Source organism: Ochlerotatus camptorhynchus, unplaced genomic scaffold (genome assembly GCF_037179485.1).
Source record: "Ochlerotatus camptorhynchus isolate MF236.1 unplaced genomic scaffold, CSIRO-AGI_Acam_v1.1 ptg000443l, whole genome shotgun sequence".
Classification (NCBI taxonomy): domain Eukaryota; kingdom Metazoa; phylum Arthropoda; class Insecta; order Diptera; family Culicidae; genus Ochlerotatus; species Ochlerotatus camptorhynchus.
This window is the reverse complement of record NW_027040929.1, coordinates 3,408,505-3,428,281: the sequence shown is the minus strand read 5'-3', so window position 1 is coordinate 3,428,281 and position 19,777 is coordinate 3,408,505. Positions and strand designations below refer to the sequence as shown.

General features: G+C 38.3%; 3 protein-coding genes across 5 annotated transcripts in view; 2 read left to right on the top strand and 1 right to left on the bottom strand.

The window, feature by feature from the left end:
• The first annotated feature begins 4,574 nt into the window (after positions 1-4,574).
• LOC135711837 (BAG family molecular chaperone regulator 2) lies at positions 4,575-14,881 on the top strand. Of its 3 annotated transcripts, XM_065234790.1 has the most exons (4): positions 4,575-4,677; positions 5,810-6,188; positions 6,276-6,418; positions 14,027-14,881. In XM_065234790.1, exons 2-4 carry the CDS (start codon positions 6,031-6,033, stop codon positions 14,386-14,388), a joined length of 663 nt encoding a protein of 220 aa, XP_065090862.1. In that variant the 5' UTR covers positions 4,575-4,677; positions 5,810-6,030; the 3' UTR covers positions 14,389-14,881. The 3 variants fall into 3 exon arrangements, with proteins under 3 accessions (XP_065090862.1, XP_065090865.1, XP_065090863.1); XM_065234793.1 differs by lacking the exons at positions 4,575-4,677; positions 5,810-6,188 and adding an exon at positions 5,216-5,760; XM_065234791.1 differs by lacking the exon at positions 4,575-4,677 and having other exon boundaries at positions 5,804-6,188.
• A 94-nt stretch (positions 14,882-14,975) lies between these two features.
• On the bottom strand, positions 14,976-16,796 carry mrn (general transcription factor IIH subunit 4 marionette). The gene is made up of 4 exons (XM_065234789.1): positions 16,542-16,796; positions 16,380-16,484; positions 15,409-16,321; positions 14,976-15,348 (listed from the first exon to the last, which is right to left on the bottom strand). Exons 1-4 carry the CDS (start codon positions 16,697-16,699, stop codon positions 15,064-15,066), a joined length of 1,461 nt encoding a protein of 486 aa, XP_065090861.1. The 5' UTR covers positions 16,700-16,796; the 3' UTR covers positions 14,976-15,063.
• Positions 16,797-18,964: 2,168 nt separating this feature from the next.
• Cep135 (Centrosomal protein 135kDa) overlaps positions 18,965-19,777 on the top strand; it is a 72,510-nt gene continuing 71,697 nt past the window's right edge. Inside the window, exons 1-3 of the mRNA XM_065234814.1 lie at positions 18,965-19,177; positions 19,261-19,519; positions 19,581-19,774. Coding sequence (XP_065090886.1) covers positions 19,007-19,177; positions 19,261-19,519; positions 19,581-19,774 — 624 coding nt within the window. The 5' untranslated portion in view covers positions 18,965-19,006. The remainder of the gene's footprint in view (positions 19,178-19,260; positions 19,520-19,580; positions 19,775-19,777) is intronic.

The following is a 19,777-nucleotide window of genomic DNA, read 5'->3' as shown; positions in this document are numbered from 1 at the left end:
ACAGACGTGAGGTTTCGAATTGGTGTGAATGTTTTGATGATCACGAAGCGTCGATGCTTTCTTGAAAGTTTTACCGCAGAGTGGACATTGCAAAGATCTGTCGGGTTGCTCCTTGGAATGATCATTAGACGTGGGATGAATATCTTCACTTTCTAAGTATTCTACGTTCTGGTAACAATCATCACCATTAAATGCTTCATCTAGGATTTCTTCAGCTCCCTCAATCTCTTTTGGTTCGTCCAACATGCGCATTATTTCTCCCAGTTGTGCATATTCTGTTAGCCGTAAACGATTTTGATTTAGTTCGATTCGTTTTCCACCAGAAAACACTTTCAGGTTTAGTTCTTTATCTACAAAAATGCTATTCCAAACATTAATAGCTGCATCGTTTGAGTCCGCCGTTTCATCTTCCTTCTCAGCTAGAGTATACAGGAAAATGCCTTTCTTTTGGGTAGCATATTTCCACACACCATCACTTTTATCTTTTGCAAAATATCGGTCCTTTAATTTCTGAGAAAACGATTCAAAATGTTCTATAACTTCTTCGGACTCCATAATTGGAGCTGATTGGTAGAATATTTTTGAGTTGTATTAATATTATTCACAAACACATTTTTTTTTCGTGGATTTGGATTGTTTACTATTTGTCACTGCGAAATATTTCAAATGATGTAATTTCCTAATTTCAGGAGTAACATATCAGAAGAGCCTCTTGAAAATGTACACGGAAAGAGGAAGAGGAGACAACTAGCTTCTTCAAGAGCAAATTTTCATTACGTCGAATGTAACAAAGGTAAACAAAGTCGAGCTATCAGTGTCAATCGATGCTCCTGCTATTACACTATAATACTGTCCGAATATAGGATCACATCCCATTTTTAAATTTATTTACCAGTCGAATTGCTTTTTGACGTAATCACCTTCCGATCAAAATAGTTTTCGATGTTACTTAAGTCACCCGATTTCTATGGAGATGCCGTTTGCCTTAAGTAACAGCACTGAGAAACCCGTGAAAAGTGTACTTTCGTCGTTTCGCTTTTTCATTATTAAAGTGAATAAATCGAACTGTTTGTTGCTAAGATGATTTCGGTGGTCCTGTTAGCCGCTGCACGTAAGGAGACGTAATTGATAATTCTCCCGAATATCCTGGTAAATACACTTTGACTTAAGTAAAAATAGGGGCCACCAAACGACGTATAATAACTTTTGACTCAAAAACCAGTATTTCTTAGCATGAAAGCTAGCGATTTGCCTTTGTATGATTAAAACCCGGCTAAATATGTTAAACATTGCTATCACTATGAGATTATATGTGTTTAATTGGAAATAGGAATAACTTTTCGGTCATCAAAACAACACTTTATTTTTCTCGGATAGGTGCGAATGTTACTTACGACATAGTGAACTTTTTCTCTATTTCTAGCTATATCCTATCTCCTCGTCTACACTGATCCAAAACATCCGCAATACTTCGAATGATTATTGCATTGCCCGAGCCCTTTAACAATATGCATTCGTATTTCGGATGATTTTCTTATGGTTGAATTTACCGTCAGATGATGAACATCCATATGACTGTCATCCAAATACAGGATGATTTTCGTTTGAAAATTAGCTATAAAAAATACGACACTCCGAGGACAAACATTTAAGAATAGTTTGACATGCAAGTGCTTTTAATTAGATTTATAATTTGATTTTCTACATTTCCATACTGAATACTATCTCTCCCTCTGAGTATTTCTATCATCGTCTATCTCTATCTCTTACGCACTTAAAATCGGCCAATCACGATCTGGTTGTCGTATTGTCTTCCTTCCTCTTACACGGTAACCAGCGTAAACACATTAATGTGTAAAATTTAACACATTTCGTGAAAAAAGGGGCCTACTCATAAAATGTGTAAACTGCGTTTACACATTTCCGGAAAACTTCGAGATTTGGGCATAATTACTTTTGTAAACAAACACGTCAAGCGTGAATAAAAGCTCAATTTCGCGAACAAATTATACCACATGCTAGAGAAATAATTCCTCTACCTGTTTGTGTTGTTAGTTTCCTTAGAAATACTCAGAGGGAGACCCCTTGCTAGAAGCTAGCATTTCAAATGACTTTTATTTTTGATTCGATTTACGTGCAAAATAATAATTGATTACATCGCAATATTTTGCACATTTCTTGGTGCCATTCATTAACCAACGAAGATCAATTAATCAAAATAGTTAGAATATTGTTTTTGGTTCCAAAAACTAGTTCAATTTGAGAAGCACACAACACATAAAGGTGATTGAATTTCTGTTCGATTGCAATACTCTCAAATTTATTCTAGTAAGAATAAGAAATCCTCGGAAAATTCTAATTGGAATGTTCGATTGGCTCAGATTTTGACAATTCATTTGGCTCAAAAAATTCTCTCCGCCCATCTCCTAAAGCCCTACAGTAAAAGTATGGACGACTGTCACCACAAAACTGAAAAAAGCTGTTCCAATCGAGCAAAGCGGTGCATTTTGACGGTTCGATTGGAACAACTTTTGACAGACGTCCAGAGTTACCTCTATGGTTCTACCATAGATGTAACTCAGACTAGAAGGTCCCGAAATAACGTTCTCAACTTTTTTACTCAGCTCTGGTTCTCTCTTCGGTCCCAAGCTAATCGATTCACCCCTCGAATCATAGGAAAATCCACTAACCCATCATTTTATCTGTCACACTTGCATAGCGAATCAAAACAAACATTGTGTAGTAGTAGAATTTCGACTACAATGGGGTCCGTTAATCGTTTGCTTGGGATCAATAGACTAGTCAAGTAGTGAGCCAATTTAAAATCGTTAGTTTCGTATTGATTGTTGGTTCTACTGCGATCAGCTGACTTTTTTGTTTACCAAGAACTTTTGACAGATCACAGTAGAACTGACAGTTCATTCTCATATGAATTTCTGCTTTGTTTATGTTTAAATTCAGCACCATTAACACCAGATCACTCACACACTCTTGATTTCTAGCTGACAGTTCCACTGAGAAACGTCTCTTGGGGATCACCTTATTGACTTCTTGCAGCAAGATATCACTAATACAACCTTGCTAGTGTAGCCGTGTAAAATTAATTTGTTCATTATTTTCAACCGCGAAATCCGCTGTCAAAGTGTTCGACTTGACAGCGGTTTATTTTTATTTTCAACCAGTAAAACGCACACAGCAAAAAAATGTAATATCGATCAATGTAATTCAAGCTGATGTATGAAATAATGATGTAATAGCAAAAAGCAGATACAATATTACCTACACAACCGATGGATTGACCTGGTTGCAGCAGTTTGGATGTAATATTCAACAACTTTTTTTCTGTGCATGTATTAGTGAAACTGCTCACTAACTAACGATGGCAGAGAACCCTAATAAACAAATACAATAAACGAACTATATCCCGGATGGGTAAACTATCTCACAAATGGTTTGGATGATACATACCCCGAACAAGTCGTTAAGCTCTTTTTTATGTTTTTTTATTATTAGGGAAGTTGGTTCGCATCTATGTACACGGAACCGAAAAATTACTCAAAATTAAGTTCTTTTCACTCATCTCCCATGTTCCGACCAATGAGCTAATTTTCAGTAAACCGCTCATAGTAGTTTACATTTGACTACGTTTGTGACTCACTAGTAGCTTATTGAGCGATAGTCATGAGAAAACCGAATCTCTCGTTCCGTTTTTGACAACAACAAAAAGTGAGAGTGGGATGCAAATTACCCAAAATTAAGTAAAAAGAACTTAAATTTAGAGTATTTTTTTTCTCTGTGTACATGGTTTAAAAAAAGTACCCAAAATTAAGTTCTTTTCACTCATCTCGGCACTATAGTGCAGGAACCAAAAAGTAGGTAAAGCGGGTCAAAGTAATTTTCATTTACTTGTGTGCAGTTCGTATGGAATTTTCCACTGGCTTTTTAACCAAAAGTAAGTTAGTTGTACCCAACAGTAGGTAAATATGATTATACTCAACGTTGGGTTCCCACACTTTACTACCCCTGTTGGGTGGTTTTGCTCGTCCGTTTTTGACAACATTAGTAGGAGAAAAGGAGACAAACTAGTCAAAAGTAGGTAAAAGTGAACTGGTCGTTGGGTATTTTTTTCTTACCGTTTCGATACAAAAATCATACTGATTTGGCGGAGGTTTTCGTTCAGTGTATGCACACTATTCGGTATTCAACCGTATCAACAGAGAGAAAAAGAATATTCAAAGTTTGTTCTCTCTCACCGATTTCTCTCCAATTTTTCCATTCCCAACCATCAATTGAAAAAGGCCTATCAGCTATTGATAAAAAAAGCGTAGGCCACCCACGCAAACTAGCAGCACCATCGGGTAGGGAAAACTTTCTCCTGAATGATGATGCTGTTGGTCTGCGTGAGGGCCTATGCCGCCTTCGTTTTGGGAAGAAAGAGCTTACAAAGTTTTGTTTACAAAATCTGATAGGCTCTTTTCAATTATTGGTCGAGTTTTGTTCAAGACACGGTTTCCAACACAACCTCGAACACAACTGTCAGACGGTCACTCAACACCTATCATTCCATTCCAACTCTAAAAGCAGTGCGTGATTCCTCTGTTTTCGAGCAGTAAAAAGTTTGTGCATTGCGCTGAATTTTTGGTTTACAGAAACGTTTAAAAGGTAGTTTCTGAATACGTAAGTAGAATCGGTAGATACAGGTAGTTAGAGAGTTCATCAAAAGTATGTTGGTGAACGTGCAGAAAGTGTAAAATGGTGGCAAACAATACGGCAAACTTTTCTTCTGCCATCGATTCGGCCGTCCATTCCGTAGCTGCATTGCACGCACACATATGCTGTTCGACCATCACAAACCATCAGAAAATCATGAGAGCATTTTGCTAGGGTGGTTCTTTCTGTTGATGAAGACGGTTCACGGCTAATGTAGAGCATTCACTTAAAAACAATGACATTGTGTACGTTAATACACTTCATTCTTCGCTTGAATTTGAAGACATTAGCCAACACAATTATTGTGTCTCATAAACCTGTTTTTTGCGTTTTTGGAATTACGGAGAGTGCGAGAGAGAAGCATAATATTATTGCGTCGAGAAACACTCTCATATTTGAACACTCGCGGGTAGGAAGATCAAAAAGAAGTAAAAGCAAACGCCGTTGTGTAGTGTAGGAAAAAAATACACACTGTTGTGCCACTAGCGGACAAAGCTGAAAGCTATCCGAAGGTAGGTCTGGAAAATTCTAGAGATTTTCTGTGCGAGAGCACGTCAGGATCCTACTTTCGGTTCAGTAACGTGCATCATTTTACATTCGCTTGCCCTTTCGGATCCCCGGAGATCGTATTCGTGTTATCTCACGCGGCATCGGAGATCGCTAAGTCGAAATCCGATGTGTTTGGAAGTTGGTTGGAGCCATAGATGGCTTCAATGATATCGATATCGACTGAAAAATACGCTTTTCAATTAGCTAGTAATCGAGCTTCTCGCGAAGGCCAAAGTAAAATATCTTCCACTTTGCATTGAGAAGAAGGAACAGCGAAAGCTGTCACAGTAAAGTTAAACATTCTAGAAGATGTTACGTGCTTACATGCGCTTGATAGTTTCTGCGTAAATTAGTGCAATTATTCGAGTTTTCTTGGTGTACCTGCTGGGAAATGGCCGACAACTGTTTCGCCACCAGGGCCAAGAGATTACGCTTCGACGAGCAGTTCGATCGAGAGTTCAATGGCTTCGATCCGTCCGCTAGCGCGAAAAGCACCCAAAGGTAACTGTCGCTGCAAATGAATGCGTTTTGTTCTTATCTCTGCTTTCAGATATTGTACAGACCTCCATCAAACCAAAAAAAAAACACCTAGTGCGACTGTAACCAAAGAAACCGCATAGAAGCGGATTGTGATTAAACGTAAACAGACAGAAAAAGTGACTACCAGTTGTTGTTTCCCTAGTGAAATAAAAGTCGCGAGCTGGAAATCCTTTGAAATATTTACCGAGTGTGGAAGTAACTTATCGCAGCCACTAGATTGGGTGTTGGCCAATGAGTTCGGAACCAGAAGTGAAGCAAACACAATTTGAAACCATGGAAGTCGACACAGTTAGTTGTGATTTTGCGGGATCGAGTTCGCAGGATTGGTCTGTGATTCCGAAAATTGACGAAACAAACATTGAGCTGCTGAACAAACCACCGATTGAGAGGTTGATTGATTAACCATGAGAAAATGCTACACACCGTTATCAGCTATGTCGCGTAGCACCGTCTAATGATCGTATTTTCTCGTACAGGTTCATCGGAATCTTGGATCAACTCGATTCGAAGGTGGAGAAACTTCGCAAGGATGCCCTGATGTTGCAGGAGAAGAAGGACTTTCTGGCCATGTCGATGGATCTACTCAGAAATAATGAATATCTGACGGGATTAAATGAAAGTAAGTACCTAAATGCCCAAAATACGGTTCCTTTCAGGTGGGTAGCACCACCGCCAACGCTTGAAAAATGAGCATCAATAATTCGTAGCTTCAAATTTTGAGTTGATGTGCGGAATATATTCTGCTCGTGCGAATGAAACCTGTGCACTTATTTGAACCGGCTTATACATTATTTGCCGATTCATCATTCGTTTGCCTTATATAAATAACGTAACCAAAAGTGAGAGATGCCTCGCGTAGGTGTTTTAGCGACGGCAGAAGCTAACGAACGAAAACATGAATCATCGTAGTGAAGATTTTGGTTCATATTGGTTCAAATTTGATAGCTTGAGGACGTTACTTATTTCTCCGAGTAAAGCTTGTTCTGTTTAACACAAACGGTTTTCTATAGATGTGTGAGTGCAGCGCTAGCAATTAATCACATTATCTGGTTATTCTTCTTGTGTTGACCATCCAACGTAAATCAATCATAGTAGTTGCAGGGCTGTTACAACAGGCGCGGATTTCGCGATTTTCGCGGATTTGTCGCGGATTTGAACTTTCAGTCGCGAAAATCGCGGAAACATTAAATGATGTCGCGAAAATCGCAAAAGGACTGATGTGCTGTCACAAAACTTGTGGAATTCATTGTAACCTTTCCGTCCCGGATTATTTTGCTATCATCAATTTTCTTGTTCATTTGGCTCTCAATTTTTTACAGGTTCAAACCAAACACCCTGCAAATAATCGAGAAATGATCTCAATTCCATAAGTCACATTGGATTTACACGGAAATTCCCTGAGGTCTGGCCAATGGTCTCCTTTTTTTACAATATGAACATAGCATTTTTCGTTGTCAAATCATAAACAAATTGTATATATGCGAGTAATTACCATGTATACCGGATATTCTAGGTTCTTCAAATTGTCCTGGAGTTCAGTTGATTTGTTCTACTATATCAACCAAGACTCCAATAATGTCTGTAGTATCGAAATATGTCCAAACAGATTCAAAGTGTCTATATGGATCGTGCACGACTTATTGCTACGTATACAAGATGTTATAGGTTCTGAAATCATTCTGGAGATCAGATTATTTTTCTAATAGATCACCGAAGACTAATTCAATATCGGTAGTATCGAAATATGCCCAAACAAATTTGCAGTGTCTATGTGGATCATGCCAACCTATTTCCGTGTATGCCACATGTTCTAGGATTTCCAAATCGATATTTCGATACTACAGATATTATCCTAGTTTTTGTTGATCTAGTATAACAAATCGTCTGAACTGCAGGACGACTTGGAGAACCTAGATCATCTGGTATACGCGGAAATAATTAAACATTATCCATATAGACACTTTGAATCTGATTGGACATTTTGTCGATACTACAGACATTATTGCAGTCTTCGACCAATGACAGTAATTGGGAGCATACCATCAATTACTGTCATTGGTCGAAAGGTACAGTGGCAGCACCTACCCCACCCGTGTCCCCTCGAGATCGTCAAGTCGACGATGACAGGAGCACATATCGTGGTAGGGGTAAACAATAGCTGCAATTTCCAAACCTACGACTGGATGCCTTCCTTCGAATAACAACTGAAGTGCGGTAAAAATCGGTAGAACTGTTTCAAGCACATCGTTGGTACTTGAGCGGTCGGCGATCATCTGTTTTTGCCAGTGGTGGCGGGGGGATGGGGACACCCCTCACCATCCCTCTCCAAAGGAGAAGTTTGGTAAAGAGAGATGATAAAACCGATTTGTACCTTCCTTAAAAGTTGTCCTAGCTCGCTATCTACTTTCTATATGCAATTTTCACACTGCCGTAATCTAAACGGAACTATCAATTCTATACTTTCATCTCCTCCTCATCTATCGTATAAAACCTACCACTTCAGTCTGTTATTCGAAATAGCATCTTCAACTAAATGAAAACAGTTTTTTTTGTCGCGGATTAGTATTTGAAGTCGCGGATTTGTTTTGAGGAATCGCGGATTTCGCGGATCTAATTTAGAAAATCTTGTAACAGCCCTGTAGTTGTTTTCTTTACGATAGATTCTAGATTGTAAGAAAAAAATATGTTTCAGATAACGTAAATGTAACGATATTTCTTAGTACTGGTTACTTTGCAACTTGTAAATGAGGGTGTTAGAAGGAAAGGGGTGCAAGTGAGAATCTTGAAAAAAGATGAAAAATTACTATTATGCTGCATGAATGAATTTGGATTTGAAACCAGTATGTGCACTCTGGTGGGCATGGAACGGTCCTTCGAAAGATCCGGAACATCTGTAAAGGAGACCAATTCATAGAAAAGATTTGATGCTATATTAATAAACTTGGATCTGGGACCAGCATGCGAACTCTGTTGGCCACAACCCGCTCTTTCGGGAGGTCCAGACCATACGTAAAAGTGATCAAGTCATAAAAAAGATTCAAGAGCTTCACGATTCACTTATTCTGAAGCTACATGTATGAATTAGGATCTAGGACTAGCATATGCAAACAGGTAGCGGTGTGGTTCACTGGAAAATTTTGAACATCCACAAGAGTAGACAAATCGCGTAAAAATCTTAGTCTTATTTGGACTCCCGTGAGGTTTTGAGTCTTTCCTCAAGTTCATAAATTTTTCTATTGTTCCGGAAATTTTAACCATATTTATAAAATTTCCTGAAGTCCTCGCATTGTGTCTGAAGCATCGCAAAATTCATGAAATTCTTGAAATATCCAATAATTCCTATGAATTCCTTGAATTCCTTTGAATTTGAAGTCAAGATCACAGGTATAAAAATGGAGCTACAATGTGTTGAATCGGAACCTACCTAACTAATAAAAAACAAAGATTTTTCTCCTTTAGTTTACTAAAATCTTTGGTAAATCACATCGTAGTTTTATTTTTATACCTGTGATCTTGACTTTTTTACCTTTGAGATGAGTACTTAAGGGTGTTGTATTTTGATATGTTCTTTAGTGGGAATGACACTGATGAAGACTGCACATTGTAGTCGAAATACGTATCTGTCATGGATACCAAAATTAATTAAGTGGAATTAAATGGAACCTCTTTTTGCTGTTTTATTTAAGCATTCCACTAACAACCCAATTTCTACTTCTTCATAAATAGAACTGTCAAAAAAATTCTCGAAGTTTTTCTGAAGTTTGTGGAATTTATCGGACTTTACCCATACAAATCTTCGAACTTCCCTGATAGTCTGGAATTTATTTAATTTCACGAAGTTATGAAGTTATTGGAAGTGCCGTTAATATCTCTGAAATTCCCTAAAGCTCTCTAGTCTAACTTCTTTGAGGTACTTGGAGGTTCTTTAAAATGTAAATTTTCCTCAAGTTATCTCCACATCTCTGAAATTATTTTGACTTCTCTAAAGTTTTCTGGATATCCCTGAATTTTTAAAATTTTCCTAACAGTTCCTGCAGTTTCCTGAAATTTTTGGAACCACTTTGAAAATCCTGAACTTTGCCTGAAGTTCACCAAAATTTTCAGAAGTTTTCGGAACGTATCCTTTGTTTGCACAGTTTTCCTATAAAATGGATTTCATCCATTAGATATGTGATAATTTTTTTGAGTGTAGCCCAAGATGGATAGATGTATAGGTGGTCAAGTACTCACGGACCGGTAGTGTTGTTGAGTTATTGCCGTTAATGTTCATGAAAAGTTCACTATTTTGTCGTAAAAGGTGCCAACACAAAAAAGTTTACGGGTGGATTTGGACAGATTTGGACCTATTTCATACGATCAGAAAGTGTATGCTAGTCACAAAAGCCTTGCCAAATTGATTTCCTACGCAAGTGGTGTGAATTTCGCGAATAAACACGAGGAGGTTTGATTATAGAAAAACTTGCCATATTCAATCGTCATAGTTCATTTTAGTAAACAAACTAATACTGTTTCCTTCCGTGGCACCTGTACATAAGGCGCTTTGAACGTTGCCCATGTTTAGAATTTGTTTATTATCTAGGTTGGAACCAGTTCCAACCTGTGTGAACCCCCGAGCTTATTGATAATGCGAACATCAACCCGAGCCAGATTACAAAAACAAACGTTTACACTGATGTTTGACACACAACAAATAGACCAAATCTTGATACTCGATCCAGGTTGGAACTGAATCAAAAACAAATTCGCTATTACCTAGTTTATCATTAGCAGAATATTTAAAAATGATCAAACTTATAGACCGTAATCAACCAATCACCTCCATAACTATCTAGAGAACAGCTGATGAGACTAACTCAAAATTGAGTACAATTTTGCCCAAAATCCTTCAAACTGGGGAACCTACTGACTGACTAAATGTTTTCTCGATTTAATTTATTTATTTCTTGGTTGATCATCTGACTAAATGCCGTTATGAAATTTTAAATGGGGTAAAACCACCGACAAACCGACATGACACTTAATTCTTACTTATACCCGAAAATCGTAAACGGTCGATTTAAATGTGCAGTGATCCGAACTGTCAAAACCATAGGATTGTTTGATCTAGATAAAAATGATTTGTACAGAATAGATTAGACACGAACCAATTCATCACTTTTGCATGCGGGTCCATGGCTTAGCTAAATATTTCCCGCGAACCCGGAGCCAGATGTCATTAGTGTGCTTTGGTCAGAAATTTTATTGTTTTTGCTATGGTCATTCATGTCGGTTTGTTGGTGGTAAAACCTTTTTAAAGTGCGATTTAGTTTGATGCATTTTCGAAAAACTCAAAACTCAACGATGCATCATTTCAAATTGCCATAAGCTACCGTGATTTTGTGTAAAATGGCAAAAAAAAATGTAACGTCGAAAACTTAATTGATGCGTCGAAAATAGCTAGCACCAAAGTAATTGGAATCTTGCAAACCATTTTATTCAAAAATCTGCATGAATATGAGGACAATCTAGGAAAGTTGTATGTCTATTAAGTCGATGAGTATACTCGCAGAGATTTTTTTCATATTCGTGAAAATTTTATAGAAGAATTGAGGAAAATGATTGCTCACCTAGTTGCTCACTTGGTGAATAACCACACTTTCTACGATATCGAATGAAATGTTGCGGTCTTCAAGAAAGTTGTTCAAATGGATCATGCCTATTGGATGGTGAAATGCCCAGTTCAGAATTTGGCCTCCAGGTGGCAGTAATGTGCCATTTGTTTCAAATTACTTCCTTTACTTGACATATTGACTAGATAGATAGTTTCTGTCTTCAGCAAAGTTGTTCATGTGAATATCTTATTCAATGGAATACATCACACCTAAAACTTCGCTCACCTGGTCATTTAACGTTTAATTGTTTGTTTTAACTTGCGCCTAGCGGTCATGGACAAAGTTGTTCAGATGAATAAGACCTACTGGATCGTGGATAGCTCAGTTTAGAATTAACTCACCAGGTGACGCTAGTGTACAATTTGACATTTTATTGCTTACATTGACTCGACAGCACGACTAAATACCTAATTTTTTTTTAAATAAACATTATTCAGTTACCGAAACATGCGTGTACATGTACCTAATTTCTGAATGGGATAGGAACATTGAATATTGAATTGAATCTTTGATTATAAATCATTTCTTCTGTAATTGTTATTGAATCAAGCAACAAACACAATCTCATAGTCCTAGGTCAATAATGCGGTCGTGCCTCACACACAACCCTTAACTTTTTCTCTTGAATATGACTGAAATATCAGCCCTCCCCATGGACATGGAGGTTGACGGTACTGAAGCAAAGGGTTATGTTTAATTTCTTTATATTTGCAACGATGATGATTTCCCATAGTGACACTTATCACCTTCTTAATGCTTCAGTATACCTCAAACGATTAATTCTTGGTTGTTAATAGAACTTCCTTGATGCAATCGGCTGCTTCATGCAGACTGAGCAATTCTGATTATAGTATCAGATTTGTTCTGTATACAGAGGAACTGGGAGGGCTTATTAGAAACTTCTCACCAATAAAGTAATGACCTTCTAGTAAATTTTGCATATCATTTTATTAATATTTTATTTTATTTAAGCATATTATTTTTGTTACAGTCAATTAGCATTAGCATACAATACAAGAGATTTAATATTACTTGCTCGGTTTTGCATAAAATAATCAATATGTATTTTGCTTGTATTTTTGAATTTTTTTTTTGTGATTTCAAAATTTTCCTAGTTTAGTTAGAAGTTTCGAAGCTAACACATGTCCACAGGCCTAATAGAAAGATAGACAGACAAAGCGTATCATGAAGAATAGTTGCATGCAGGGTTGCTTCCACTCACTTTCTATAGATGAGTGATTTTCGGAGTTTTGAATTCGTTAGATGTTGTAATGGAGGTTTGTGTTGTTGGATGCGGGAGGAGATTGGAGGGCGGGTGTTTGACGCATAAAGCCTGTCAATTTCGCTTTCAGAGTGTCGCAGTCAGCGGTTTTATGATTCGTGAGCGCTCGCGATTCGTAGAATCGTTGATTGTGACTGCCAGTGGATTTGGCGGGTTTTGTGTGTCGGACGCTTGCTTTTTGGCCTTTTCTTGTGTCAAACATGTGCAGAGTATCATTATAGCGTCTAATGGTTTTGAGATTCCTGGTTGCGTGAAATATACTTGTGAGAATATCTTTTTGAGATTTTAGTAGTCACGTTTTGTTTGTAGTTTATATGTTATTTCTTTCATGTAATTATCGTAAATAATAGTTATTCAATAATAGATAATTCATCTATATATTCAATAATAAATTTACGAATGACTATAATTTGGATACCTAACAATTGGACAGAATCACTAGCAAGAATAGGTTGTGTTCGCCTTCGAAAATATCGATTCGTTTTTTCAGGGTTGTAGTTTTGGTTTTCATCAGTGGCCCGGCTCTGATTGTGAACGATTTAGGTAGTATTTTTAGGTAACTATTTAGCTTTTAGCACAACTTTGCTACTACGAATCCACAAAAGACATTAAATTGGAGGCGGATTCTGGTACGGAATTACAGGCTGCTATTCTGAGCAACTTATCTTCATAAAATTAAAAATTACATTTAGGTATTAATTAGCAAATATGACTAGTAGTTAACTTTAACATAATTTTGATAAAACAATCATTTCATCCAGTTCACTTTAAAACAAACAAGTATGAAAGGAGATTGCTTAGAATAAAGATAAAAGTAATAAGCGCAATATTAAACGACATTAAATTTGAATCTGATACGGTAGGCCATATAACAGAGTCGATAGCCATTGCAAATCAACCATCTCTACCTGCTTATTTTCCTAACTTTCACTATTATTGCTGTTACTCTGACTATCCCCTATGTTCAACAGCTTTCCTTACTATCCGGTATCGTAAACAGGATTCAATTGATCCATGTGTTTATTATTCTGTGGTGCCAAATTTTTACCTCTACCCTTGTGCTGTATGGACAGTGATGTTTTACTGGAGACCTGGCCCTATGACCCCCTTCTGTGCTTGAAAATGAAAATGAATATGACTGAAATATCAGCGAATTTCTCGTTCATCAGTGAGTCAACACTTTATGGTTGTTCAGTGGCTATGATATTGCATATTTGGAACACAACTAATATGTCAAATATCTTGTACCAATCGATTCAAAAATAATGAACCGTTTTCTTTTCTCAACCTTCAGATGAGTACGAAGAAATCGATTGCTACGTCCAGCGGATAAGCGGTCGGCTGGCAACGGTCGAGCTGAGCGTTTTCACCATCCGCGACCGTGCCCAGGAAGACTCCCTGCATAGTGTGAACAGCTTGATCGATGAAATCATTTCCAGATCGGACCCGGTGGTTTCCCGACTGCGTTGTCAACAGTTTCTGAACGCATGCAACACAACCGACACGACCACCTACACCGAGCTGGATCCGACCATGTGCTCGGACAAGATGTTCGAAAATGCCCTACTCGGTTGTACACTGGACGATCAAAAGACTATTAAAAAGCGTCTGCAAGCTCTGCTGGACTACCTCGCCAAGCAGACAGTGGTTCACTGAGCTCCCGCCGTTCGCGAGGTAGTTTTAAATAGTGTCACTGACTGGATCCTCCAAAGTGTACCAGCAAAACCGAGAGTGGCAGGTTGCATTAATCTTAGCTTAGTTTGATTGTAAGGCCTCGGGATCATGCAGCGTGTTGATTACATAGAAGAATGAGGAGTTTTTTTTAGTCAGGACTGTATTTTCCACTCTCATTTTTCAATTATTTCAAGAATTTTGTAACACCGAGAGATAATATAAAATTGTAACGCAGGGGGTCCATGTAGAAAAAGAGAGGACAGGTTATGTTGTAACATTAAAAACATTATTCGTAACACCAGCTAATAAGTGCAGTTAGGACGATAGAAATATGCAAACATAAGTCTGATGTATTGATGAAAAAACAAACAAACAAAAAATGTAACGCTGTGTCCCAGAGCCATGATTTCAAACTTCAGACTGGAAAACAATCCTATACTGCCATTCAGCAACAAAGTTGGCGCGTTACCTTTATTCCTATGAAATTCAATGTTCTGGTATTATCACCGTTGCAATGGTGGAGATGTTGATTCTCAGCAAATAAAGAAACCCATGTGTCGCATATCTGACTTACAAAGGATGATTTTAATGGAGCATAATAAACGAACTTAAACTAACTTAGGTTTAAAAAGTCTTATATTACTGTACTGAGAGAAATTAACTGCCGCCTTTTGAGTAACGCTTCCAGAATCTCTTCACATCGTCGTGTCCGTTTTTCGTCACTACCATTGTGCGGGTTCGCTCGTTCTGCCAGGTCATCACGCCAATCGACTGGGCGTAGTCCCTCAGCGTGTTGAAATCGCCCTGAGAGAGGAACTGGTTGTACACAACTCCTTCGGTGTAGGTGAACCGGTTCCGCTCGTTTTCCCACAGCTTGATTTGATCGACAACGGTGGGCGGCAGAGCTGACTTGGAGAGGATTGTTTGCTCCACATTCAACATCTGAAATTAATGAGATTTTAGCGAAAACTGATGGTTTCATCCGGAAATCATCAAAATCACCGTTGGATGAGCATGCTGCTCAAGGTAACTGATAATTTGTTCTGCTGTGATGCCTCCACGGAAGGCCTGCCGTACTGAATCTCTAGTTAACACTCCGACCACCAGATTTGGAAAACGATACAACAATTCAGTAAACAAACCCAGCAAAGCCACCTGTAGATTGGAATCCGTGTACGCATACACCCGATAATTGGTCTCCACAATGATGTACCCTTTGTCTTGAGCAGAACTTCCATCATCTTGAATTGAGGGAACCGCATTCTTAGACGTAATGTTGTGCGCCAATCTCGTTGGATAAAATCGACCTTCCTTTCTTTTGCGCTGGTACACTAATCCAAACTCTCTCAAATGTTGCAAAAAGGTTAACAAGCCCTGACTTAACCCTTCCGAGCTGTAATCTCGTCCCAAGGTGGAAAAACTCAACTGAAACAGCATTGATAAACATTCCGCCAAATCAAGTCCACGAGCCTCGCAAGTGTCCAAATACTGCAGCATAAAGTGCCAAACCTGAGCCTGCGTATCGAGCAACAAAAACTGAAAACCTTGTCTCGTGATCACCGGACTTCCGTCCGTTTCATCTCGCTTCATAAGATTGGCATGCAGCAGAATTCTCACTGCATCCGGCGATATTCCTTCGCCTTCCATTCCCTTGGAACTCCCAGCTCCTACCATATAGTGCAGCACGCAACGCCACCGAGACATGGAGTACACATCCAGGAATTCGATGTCCCTTGACTTTTGATCCGGATCCAGCGCATTGGACATCGACCAGGGACGACCACCTCCGAGTAGGGCGATTTTCAGGTTTTTCTTAAAAGTTGGACACAACTCCCAAGCTTGTAGCCCGCCCGTCAGTGCTGCACTGCGCCAAACACCCAATTCCGTTAGTACGCGTGAAACGATTAAATTTTCCCTGGAATTCCAAGATCGGTGAATTGACCGTACATCACATCAAAAAATTTGTAACTTACTTGGCATAGACTTGCGAACCCCACGAGGAGACGACTGCTTGAGGGATGGCTTGTTCGACGAATAATATGCGTATCACGAATTGACGAGCAATCTCCGGTAGTTCCCTGAAATTATCGGATTAGCGTTGAAAGAAAACGGAGACAGGTTCGCCGTATCCTTACCGGTAGACGGCCAAACAGATGGCCGGATAGTTGTACAGCTTTTCCAATGCATCCGGCGGCCGGGATTTCAGATACTCTTCCAGGTTCTTGCACTCTAGGTTAGCCGGTTTGGCGATTAACAAGGACGTCGAGCTCTTGGAGCCTTTTGCCTCGGACATTGTAATTTGTGAGGAATATATGACGATATTTACAGGAAAACTAGAGGAACACTGGTCACATTACGAAATCGACGGAGGAACTGCGGCCGCTGCGACGACACCGTGTATACGGAATTTGGGGAACAAAACAACAATTTTGACAAATGTGGTAGTCGATTGATGGTAGGTAGGCTGGGATTTGGGGATCATTAAAACTAAAGTCCTACACTGATAAATTAAACTATTCCCATTTTGCTTGAATTTAATCAATTTGACATTAAACTCAGTTTAATCATATCGAATGATTAAAAATGAATACTCTCTTTCTAAAAACTAATCGTCTGATATTAAACCCAGTTTAATCATGGTTGATAAGATTGAAAATTATCTCTTTTGGATAAATTTAAATTATTTTTGATTCTATTTTATTAATTTTTGATTGTATATTAATATTCAAAAATAATAAAACTTAATACTGGAAAGATTATTTTGAATTTAATCATGCATGACTACTGCCGAAGTAATCATGGCTCGGACTCAATAAGGTGAAGCAGGAATCTGCATACTTTTTAAGCTTTTTTGATTTAATTTATCTTTGAGTGTACAAAGTATGGACGTCTATCAAAAGTTGTTCCAATCGAACCGTCAAAATGCACCGTTTTGCTCGATTGGATCAGCTTTTTCAGAGGGCTATAATTGAAACTTGATTGGTAGGAGATGGATTCCCATGATACTATTTGCTCAATTTTTGCCAAAATTAGTCATATTTACTAAAGGGCCCGTTCAAATATAAGGTAATGTAAAAGTGGATTTTTGAATACCCAGTTCCATAAAATCATAATAAGTGGTGTTGAGTACTTGGCACTGACGAAGTCTGCAAGTAGTAGACGAAATATGCGTATCTGTAAAAAAAAAGCAATTGGGTTCTTTAAGGGTATTGAGGTAAATACATATTCGTAATCTGCATTAAAAATGGAACCCAAACCCTCGCCCAAACCCAAAATTTTATCAATTTGGGTACATTGGAACTATTTTAAATAAGTACGATTACATTTGCAAGAATCACCTGATTAGCGCCCTTCGGTGTCACTTTGTATGGGAGCGAGCTGTCAGTTTGTTAGTTTAGTGTCAAACAGTGAAGTTGTTATTTTGCTTTAAATCTTAATTTAAAAATCGAGATGAAAGTGTGTGGGTTCGAAAAAATATCGCTGTGCTCAGAAAACGAAGCTCTTTCGGATGATGTATAAAAAACAATATATTTTTCAAAATTAAAGAACCAAATTTTAACGGAATTAAAGGGAAATAAATCAACAAACTCAGAGCTCTTCATAAAGAGATTCCGTTAAGAGGTTCGAAAAAACTAAAATGTTCATAATACGTGTGATTAAAACTTTATCACTCAAATGCTCACGTAAAGTTCCATATCAATTTCAATTAAAGTTTACCAGGGATTATAAGCAATTTAACCATTCAGTGCCAACATTTCAAAGGGGCGTAATTGTATTTGTAAACAATGGCTTTAGCCGTCGATTTCTCGCGAATAAAAGCTCACTCATGAAAAATAATGACACCAGCTGGTAGAGGAATGTTTCCTCTACCAGCTTGCATTGTTATTTTGGAGAGGTAAGATTTCATTCGCGAGAAATTTAGGGCTAAAGTCATTGTTTACAAAAGCAATTACGCCCCTTTGAAATGTTGGCACTGCATTTGTTAAATATAATTTACTACCATTCTGTCAAAACTACTATGCTTACTTTGATAAGTTTTGTAGTTTTGATAGAAAAAAAAGTAATATTAAATGAATGTTGTTTCTGCAAAAATCTATTGGTGGGAGTATTTAATTTAAACCATCAATATATAGTATTTTTGCCAATTGATTTTGTTTCTGTGTAAGCATCCACACAAACTAACACCAATATCAAGAAGAGCAAATTTTCACCTTCCTGATGGTAGTGCTAGTTTGCGTGGGTGAACTAGATATTCCTTAAAATTTAAGTTTGATTTAACTGTTAAGATTTGTTATGACCTGATGAAAATTTGTACAAGAAATAAATAAAATGTCTGAAGTTTTCAGGCCGCTTCGCTCTTTTGACCACTTTATTAATCATATCAGTTCAATGTGGCTAGGTATCGAGCTGGTGCCCCTGGATGCACCGAGCCCGCGGTTTGTTTACACCCATCTGTCAAATTTTGTACACAATCCACAAAACCGTTGCTATCTACACGCAGTTATTGCAAAATTTGTGAATTTCTTTTTAAAATCATCAAAAAATTACTTATTTTTTCGATGGTTTATAAATGAAAAGGTGCTAAAAACACGGTGCCGAAATGGAGATCGACTCCCTTCATTCGGATTTACGTAAGCGGCTCGACGTGCTCGGTTTCAGCCATCCGCTACCGTTGGGTGCGATCGGAATAGTCTCTGCCATTCTGGACGATTTGATCAAAACGTCCGAAAAGCTGAAGACTTCCAAGCAGCAAATCAGTCAACTGCATCAGGTAAAATAAAGGTCGCAGCAAGCCTGTTTCACTACATACCTCAAACTTACCACCGATGTCGATTGAAATTTAATTTGACGCAGGAGAAAGCTGCCTGGGAACTTGGAGCCGAGCCATACAAGTGTGACAATTCCCGTTTGCTAGCCGAGTGTAATGAGCTGCACTTGGAACTGGTGAAGCAGAGGGATAAATTTGTTCTGGCCAACACCGAGCTCAAGTGTCGGGTGCGAAACTTGCAAACAGATAAGAAGCAACTCGAGGAACGATGCCTGCAAGCGGAAGCTAAGATTCGTCAGCTACAGTATGGCGATAATAAATCCAAGAAGGATGGTGTAAATATGCGTAAGAAGCAAATAACGAGGGTCAAATTTTGTAGATTTATTAATTTGTGTATTTGTTACAGAACGGAAACCATTCGTATCCACTGTACGGCCAGGCCAGTATCAACCGTCGACGTGCTGTGGCATTGAGAAACGCGAAAGTAAATGCTGTTGTCCCTGTAATCAAGCTCGTAAGGCGGATATACTGCACGAAATCGAGCGATTACAGGTTGAAACCAAAAACCAGGAGGAAGTGATAGAGGCGTACAAAAAGCAGGTG